Genomic DNA, 8,249 nt, shown 5'->3' with positions numbered 1-8,249 from the left:
TGATGGCTGGCTGACTCCACAGGCGTGACGCTTTATTGATGATGACGAAGGAAGAGGGTACAGTCCTCGGTGACATGGCCCCCTAAGCAGCGTGTGCCTAGTTGCTTGATCCTTAATCAAAAAGAAATCTGGGTGAAATTCTATAAAGGCAGAATTATCTGTAGTTAAGCAATGGACAGACACAAGATTTTTCTTGGCTTCAGGAACATATAGAATATCTTTTAGATGAAGCTTACGACTAGAGGTGCTAACAGAGGAATTACCGATGTGGCTGATTTCCATACCTGTACCGCTTGCGGTGTGGATCTGATCTCCACCGTTGTATTTATCTCGGATGGACAGTTTCTCTAATTCACCGGTGATGTGATCAGTGGCGCCACTATCAGCATACCAGTTTGTGTCAACTGTGTATGAGCTGGTCGCGGCAGCAGCATGGCGTTCTTCAGGGACATAGCTTTCATCAAATCGGTGCCAGCAGTTGACAGCCGTATGTCCTTTCTTAAAGCAAACTTGGCATGAGTCACCACTTGAGCGCCTGTAGCCACGTTGCTTGCCTGCCACAGTATGGCTGTCTTGTCCGCCAGGGCCATGTCCCTGTCCACCTGCTCCACGGGAGTCCTGGCCGCCCACACCTGCACCGCTGTAGCCGCGGCTAGGAGGCCGAGCACGCCCACGACCGCGGCCCGGTCCTCGAGAGCGACCTCCACGACCTGCAAGATTAGCGGATGCCTGCTGCTCTCCTTCATGAATTAGATCCATTCTTGTTTCGTAACTCAGCATCTGAGAATATAATTCTTCAACTGAGATTGGCTCCACCCTTGCAACGAGGGCAGAGACAAGTGAGGTAAAATCACGGTCCAAACCGGTGATGATGTATTCGACGAGTTCGTCGTCTTCGAGCGGACGTCCTGCGGCCGCCATATCATCAGCATATCCCTTCATCTTCGCGAAATATTCAGCAACATTCATGCTGCCTTTCTTGGTCGTCGAGAGGGCGATGCGGAGATTCACAGCCCGAGCCCGGGTCTGTGAGGCGAACATCGCCTGAATTTTTCTCCACGCATCTGCTGCAGTCTCAGATCTTGAGACGTGGACCAGGATTTCCTTGGAGATAGACGAGAGCAGGTAGCTGAGGACCTGTTGGTCCCGAGCATCCCACTCCTCGAACGCCGGATTTGACGTCTTCTTGCCATCAGCGTCGGCAATCTCCTTCTCCGGCACTGGTGTGGTTCCAGTAAGATGGCCAATGAGGCGAGAGCCACGCATGGCCGCACGAACATGGGCTTCCCATATGGCATGGTTTGCTCGGGTAAGTTTTTCGGATACTGGATGTGCAATGAGTGGATTGGAGGGGGAACTCGACATGGCTGATTTGCAAGGTGAACTTGACTCTGAATACCATGTGAAAGTTCAGAGGGCAGGAAGCGTCATACCCCTTCAGGGGCCGCGGGTTCCGTGTTAATATAGGCGCCCATTGCGCAAGGATAACATCAGATGTAACAACCTTCCCTTGACCCGGTTACATGAGAGTAAATCTAGCTAACAGCTAACAAACAATCTATATCCGTAGCTAGAGGTTGTTACAAGGAGTTCGGGATATACATTAAATAATATGACTATTCTAATAGGGAATACGGGCTATATCATCCAAACCGTTGCTTCTGTGATGGATGGATCAGCCGAGTGTGCCTTCGAATTTGACCAGCCTTCGCTGCCGCGTCGCCCGCGCATGCATGCACCACCCGCGACTTTGACCGACTATTCCACTCTCGCTTTGCATTGATCGAATACTAGTACGTACTACTACTGGATTGCATAGTTATTGGTAGTTGCCTCCGCGCGCCTCTCCATTTTACAAAATGACGAAATAATATTGCGACTAGAGTCTAGCTAGTAGACGCGATACATACACCAACTCCCGTTGGCTCCATATAAAGCAGCTGCCTCGTTGTCGTTGCTCGGCCAGTCTCCTTAGCTTTGCTGCTGGCCATCCAGACCTATCCAATCCATCAGCATCCATGGATGAAGTGTGGCGCGGCCTAGACCTGCAGCTGCAGGCGGGCGACATCGACGGCCTCCACCCTGTCTCTGACCCCTTCTGGCCAGCACTAGCAGAGTATGGGTTAGTAGGCTATCTACTTCGTTTTCGTTCCTCCTAGTCCTTGCTTTCTAATTCAGTGAGCGATGCACGCACCTGATGGATGACTCAAATGAACCATGCTTTCTTTCTCCTGTCTGTGGTTTCGATCGGTGCAGGTGCTCTGCCAGCTTCCTCGCCGCCGTCGACGACACCGCCTGCTTCGGCATCGCCAACATGGACCTCACGGCGGCCTCCGCCGACGCCGCCGCCGGCAAATCGGATGGCGTGGACACGAGCGCCTTCTTCGCCCACAACGACCACCGCGGCGCCCTGCCGATGCGCCAAGACGAGCAGCAGCCAGTGTACTCGTCGTCGTCGCTGTCCTCCACGCGCTCTCTCTCCATCGACAGCGGGGGCTCCTCCTCCACGTTCTTCCCGCTCGACTACGACGCTGTCGCCGCCTTGCCCGCCGCCACCTTCTCGCCGGCGCCCCTGCAGCTTCAGCAGGACCCGTTCGCCGGGGACGAAGAGGCCATGATGCTGGCCATGCTGGCCGTCATCTCCTCCGCCGCGTCCACGTCGCCCTCCTCCTCCGAGTCCTCGTCACCGCTGCACAGAGCCGCCGCCGCCGTGCAGCCGCGCCTACACCCTCACGGCGGGGACGACAGCGCCAGCCACGTGACTGTCAGGAGTACCAGCCTCGCCGTGGCGCCGGAGAGGACCACCAGCGCCGCCGACGCAGCAGGGCAGCAGGACGACGCCTGCAAGGCGGCTGCGGCGGCGGCGGGGAGCAACAACAGCAGCCAGGTGTACCACATGTTGTCCGAGAGGAAGAGGCGGGAGAAGCTCAACGGCAGCTTCCACACGCTCAGGTCGCTCCTCCCGCCGTGTCCCAAGGTAGTGTACTCATTCATCGTCCAAATCATCTCTCTTTTGCTACATTGTATATTTTATTATACAAATTTCTTTAGTTGCAATTTTCTACCATTCACTTGTTGATTATAAGAATTCAACATAGATTTATTGATATGAATTAATTGCCATATACATGATCTCAAATCAACTTTTAGAGGTGTATAAAGTTTAAACCTTTTAAGTTTGACGTTATCACCTTAAAAAAACCCAATTTATAAAAGGATTTACGTCGCCAAATTAATATCATTAGGCACACCAAAATATTTTTTATGTTCTTTTCTACAAATTTAGATGAAATGTAACAAGTTTGACTTAATATAGTTTTAAAAATCGGTTTATTTATGAACGGAATGAGCAGCTTTAACATCCAAAATGCAAAAATAACTTTTCCCTCTTCCCTTGGGCCATTGTTAATAATTGCTAGCACTCAAAAGAGAAGACATGCATCTGCATCTGATTTTATTATTTGCTGTTTATATTTATGCATGGATAGATCCGTTGCAACAACGTGACCTGCACTATTATAGACATGGTCTAACACTAGTAGAAAAGAGCTCAAAGCCTGCGGCACCCATATATTTTTACAGACGGATCCGGTTATCCACCGACTGTGCTATTTCTAGTGGCGGTTCCTTAAGAAAACCGCCACTAGAAATCGTATTTCTAGTAGCGGTTCCTTAAGAAAACCGTCAGTAGAAATCCATGATTTGTAGTGGCGGTTTTCTTAAGGAACCGACAGTAGAAATACGATTTCTAGTGGCGGTTTTCTTAAGGAACCGCCACTACAAATCATTTTTATCCTTAATTTTTCGAGTTTTTCAAACGACCTCGTATGACAAAACCATCAAAATAAAAGTTGTAGATCTCTAAAAGTTATGAAACTTTGTAGTTGACAACGTTTTTATTTGAACTCATTTCGGTTCTCAAAAATTGAATCTAAGTCTGTCAAATTTAAAATTCAAATTTTGCAAACTACCTCGGATGAAAAAAGTGTCAAAATAAAAGTTGTAGAACTTCAAAAGTTATTTATCTTTGTAGTTGACAACTTTTTTATTTGAATTCGTTTAGGGTCTCAAATAAGCAATTTATACTCAAATGGTTGTAATATGTGGAGAAAACAACTACAAACTAGACACAAGGCATGTCATAGACGGAGTGGTAGTGGAGGGTATGAGCGAGGGTGAGGTCTACGGTTCGATTACTAACAACCGCGTAGCGCGCGAATTTTGCGCGAAAAATGCCGCGACTTGCACTGGCGGTTTGCACTGGAAACGATTTGCACTTGCGGTTTTATTACGTCGACCGCCAGTGAAAATCGGCGGTCTTCAGTTACCCGCCTGTAAAAATGATGATTTTTACTGGCCCCTAGCACTGGCGGTTACGATAAACGGTGTAACCTTTGAACAAACAAATAGAAAAATAAATTTCTGGGTTGTTCATTTACGATTTGATGGTCTAAAAAGGACCCACCCCAACAACAACCAAGTCGTGATGAGTCCTGTATGTTGCTTTTGTGAGGCAGATCGAGAATAGATGCTCTGTCCTTTTTTTTCTCTCCATTTTTTTCAAATATGACTTAGACCTTGTTTGCTTTCCTCCTAGATTATTATATAAGTTGGATTTTGCTAAAAGTGTACGAAGGTAAAATACTATTTTGGGATCACAAATAAGCTACGAAATACTAACTTATTTTAACTTATTTAAGGTTACAAAGTGATACTTTATCCTTCTACCTTTCCACAAGAATACAACTTATATAATTTAGGAGGGAAGACACCCTTGCAAGAGCGGAAGTCTAGCTCGTGAAGGGCATCGTTGTTTAACCCTTTGAAAAGCGACATTATTGACAGAGGAATGTCTTTAGAAGGGCCATAACCATAGGGTTACGTAGGTTCCTGCTGTTGTGCGCACAAAGCTGAAAAGGTCTAATACAACACAATACAATGGCATGGAAGCTTCCAAGATGAAGTACAGCGTTGGTGGTGGACCGGCGGAGCCATGCTAGCTAGTATTATGTATTAGTAAACTGCCTGGGCTGGTGGAAGCTTTCAGCAAAACTGTTTTGCTTGCTATTAACAAAATGACAGTACTTTTAGTCTAGTCAATGTGTGATGCAAATAAGAAACAATATGCAAATAAGAAAAGAATACATCCACATAGCAGAAGAAAGCGCTCGATAACAATTTTGATAGAACGATACAAACAATATTAAGTTACATGCACCAACTAGTCCAAATCAAAAGCTTAAACTGATAAGAAGAGACGGACAATTCACTTATATTATATTCCAACACTTCCCTCACGTCGTGTCTCCTTTGAGTTTTAGACGTGGAATATGAGTGAGCAATAATTATTTTATTTAATTGCGCTAACTAGAATTCAAACTCATGACCTTTGTCTTTGATACCATATTAACTCCAACCCAAAAGCTTAAGTTGAGATAGGAAAAGACAGACAATTCACTTATATTATAATCCAACAAACATGAGTTACTTCTATACTTTATGTGATAAAATTTTTGATAGAATGATAAGAATAAATTTTGTTTAGTTGCAATTTGCAAAAGTATGACTTGCTGGAAAAGTGGAAAGTCATGTGTGTTGGGGGGTGGTCAATAGTTTCTTGTTTCCGAGGAAGGTGATTGGAAGGAGGATCTTGTTGGTGTCCAATATGGTCTAAAAAAAAAATCAAACATGCAGGTTGATGGCAGGGTAGGTGCAGAGGAACAAGCAACAACAGCGATGAAAAAGCCCAGAACACATGGGTGAAATGAAATACTGTTGGATTCTTGGAAAGATGAACAAAGTCACCATCGTCTACGTCGCTTTACAGTCCTCAGTGGCTGGCACGAAACTCCCTGCCGCCTGCAAATGCATAGAACGACGGGAAAGAGATTGATTATTAGGTGCTAATTAAGTGCTAACATGGGCTGTGACGAAGCAATGCACATTCATTAGCCAGTCGGTGAAATGAAGCTTCCCTTTCATGGATGTGACGAAGCTTGAAACTGCCTTTTCCATTGACATCCTATAGATAAATCCCATTAATCTGGAAGCTGTGCAAAATTAATAAAGGAGTGAAAAGGCGACGTATAGTTCCCAACCAAAATAAAAAGCTTAATCAGGCCTCCTTAATTTATTACGCAGGAGTCACACGAAACTTGTAATTTCAGAAACTGTCGTTGTATATATTTTATACTAAATTCGTTGCAATTCATATAGGTATAGTCTACAATTTTCGCTCTCAATCTCTTAATCACAACTACGATAAAATGCATGTGATCCGTATCGGCACAAAAATAAATAACAATTATTTATAGTTTGATAAGGATAAATTTTGATTTCTTACGATACAAAGATTACTACAAATCGTTAAAGCAACAATGTATTTATACTAGTTACTTATATAAGAGTGTAGTGTGAAATCATCTAAAAAATTTCTGACACCTGAAAAGTACAATTTTATAGCATTCTATGATGCATGAAAAATTGTATTTTTTCGCTTTGAATGGAACATGGAAAAATACAGGAAATAGAAGAGAGAGATTGACATGAAGAAAAGTTTTCATGACTTGTAACCTAATGTTAATTAGTTTTCCACCAAATTTCTGCGTTTTGCATCTCATCAAAAAAACATTCAGAATTCAACAGTTTGTTCCAAAGAGGTCCATAAGAAACTTTCCAGTAGGATTGAAATAATCACCTCAAATTCCTATATGTTTTTGTTTAGTTGCAAAGGAGCCCTTATTAGACACGATACACAGAACTTTTTAAAAAAATGAATTCACCAATGCAAATAACATCACAACGATCTTGTTTTGTTCTGAACGTTTATGTTTTGTCAAACGGGCCGGGACCTTGCTTACGTACGTGCATCGATCGCAGAAGGACAAGACGACGGTGCTGATGAACGCGGCGAGCTATGTAATGGCGCTGGAGGCGCAGGTATCGGAGTTGGAGGACAAGAACAGCAAGCTGCAGAGGTACGTCCCCTGTGGGGACGGCGGCGGCGGCGGCGGCGCCACCACGGCCACGGCGGCACACCGGAGAGCCAGAGTTCATATCTCCAGGGCAGCGTCGGACGAGCAGCAGGTGAGCCTGATGGTGATGGTAATGGTGGAGTGCGACATCGTGGACCTGGTGTTGCACGTCCTGGAGCGCCTCCGTTGGACGAGCGGGGTCAGCGTGCTGTCCGTCAACGCCGACACCTACTCGCCGCAGGCGCTGCTCAAGGCGCTCGCCAACATCAAGCTGCACATCATGGTATTATTATTCTGTCCTATTATATTCCTTGCATCGCATTGCTCTTGGTTAGCTCATCGAGCATGCATTATTTAGTAACTTGAGGCGATTAATTAGTAACTTGATCGATCTACGTACGTATCTGCCCTTGTGACCACCACAGGACACGGCGACTGCTGGAACGAGGCGCTGTTCCGCGAGGCCGTGACGGAGGCCGTGCACGAAGCGACCTTGTCTCACCCCTCAAGTTCCTGCACCGGTGTGGCGCCCCTCGTGGCTGCAGCCTAGGCAGGAGCTAGCAGGGCGATCCAGTAAGCTCCTGGATGCCTCAGATCTTCTGCCAAAGGTTTGCTGTGTAGTGAGCCTATGAGGCGACCGGTTCAGCCGCCATAGCCGTGCGACGTGTGCCTTGGGAGTCGTCGTCGTCGACGACGACCATCGAAGCGGTAAAACTTATTGGCGGTCCGCGCCTCGCCGGTGACGGACATGGAAGACAATGAGAAGGGACATCGAAGCATACAACTTATCGGTGGTTTTAGACAATGTACAATCTCATTTAATACACCGTTTCTTGAGTGGTCTATAGGGAGTCAAATGTAAAAAATACAAGAAATAGGTTCTTTGGACATACATAATGTCTCTTGAGATAGGTTCATTGGGCATACAATAATAGTAGCAATTCATTTTGGAGATGAGCTTTCTTTTGCTACTTGTGAAGAATTTCTTTTTTGTTGAGTCAAACATGATGCCCCTTTGTTGAGACTTGTATGCATCTTTGTGGTTTTCCTAATCATGAGAGCAAGTTTGACATTATAACCTTGTTCTTCACTTGAGCTATCAAAACCTTATTTGATTTTGACTTTGTCCTTCTTCTCATGATTGGCCTTATGAGCCGAAGTCTTTCCTCTTGTTGGAAGAAGATACATCTTATGGAGTGATGTACATGTACATTTCATGGGCATTGGTCTTCCATAATATTTGAGTGGTGGTGAAAATATCAATCGTCGTAGTAT

The 8,249-nt window shown here is 45.4% G+C and overlaps 1 protein-coding gene and 1 non-coding gene across 3 annotated transcripts; one reads left to right on the top strand and one right to left on the bottom strand.

Moving 5' to 3' along the window:
- Positions 1 to 764: 764 nt before the first annotated feature.
- On the bottom strand, positions 765 to 903 carry LOC111590019 (small nucleolar RNA Z247). Its single transcript, XR_004852313.1, has one exon. It is a non-coding gene; the product is annotated as a small nucleolar RNA Z247 (small nucleolar RNA).
- Positions 904 to 1,816: 913 nt separating this feature from the next.
- On the top strand, positions 1,817 to 8,046 carry LOC103636022 (putative transcription factor bHLH041). Of its 2 annotated transcripts, none has more exons than XM_008658390.2 (4): positions 1,817 to 2,122; positions 2,257 to 2,977; positions 6,880 to 7,257; positions 7,400 to 8,046. In XM_008658390.2, the coding sequence occupies exons 1-4, from the start codon at positions 2,019 to 2,021 to the stop codon at positions 7,442 to 7,444; spliced, it is 1,248 nt and encodes a 415-aa protein (XP_008656612.1). In that variant the 5' UTR covers positions 1,817 to 2,018; the 3' UTR covers positions 7,445 to 8,046. The 2 variants fall into 2 exon arrangements, with proteins under 2 accessions (XP_008656612.1, XP_020399002.1); XM_020543413.2 differs by having other exon boundaries at positions 6,880 to 7,258; positions 7,403 to 7,524.
- The last annotated feature ends 203 nt before the right edge of the window (positions 8,047 to 8,249 follow it).

Source organism: Zea mays, chromosome 8 (genome assembly GCF_902167145.1).
Source record: "Zea mays cultivar B73 chromosome 8, Zm-B73-REFERENCE-NAM-5.0, whole genome shotgun sequence".
NCBI classification, from domain to species: domain Eukaryota; kingdom Viridiplantae; phylum Streptophyta; class Magnoliopsida; order Poales; family Poaceae; genus Zea; species Zea mays.
This window is presented reverse-complemented; position numbering and strand designations above follow the sequence as displayed.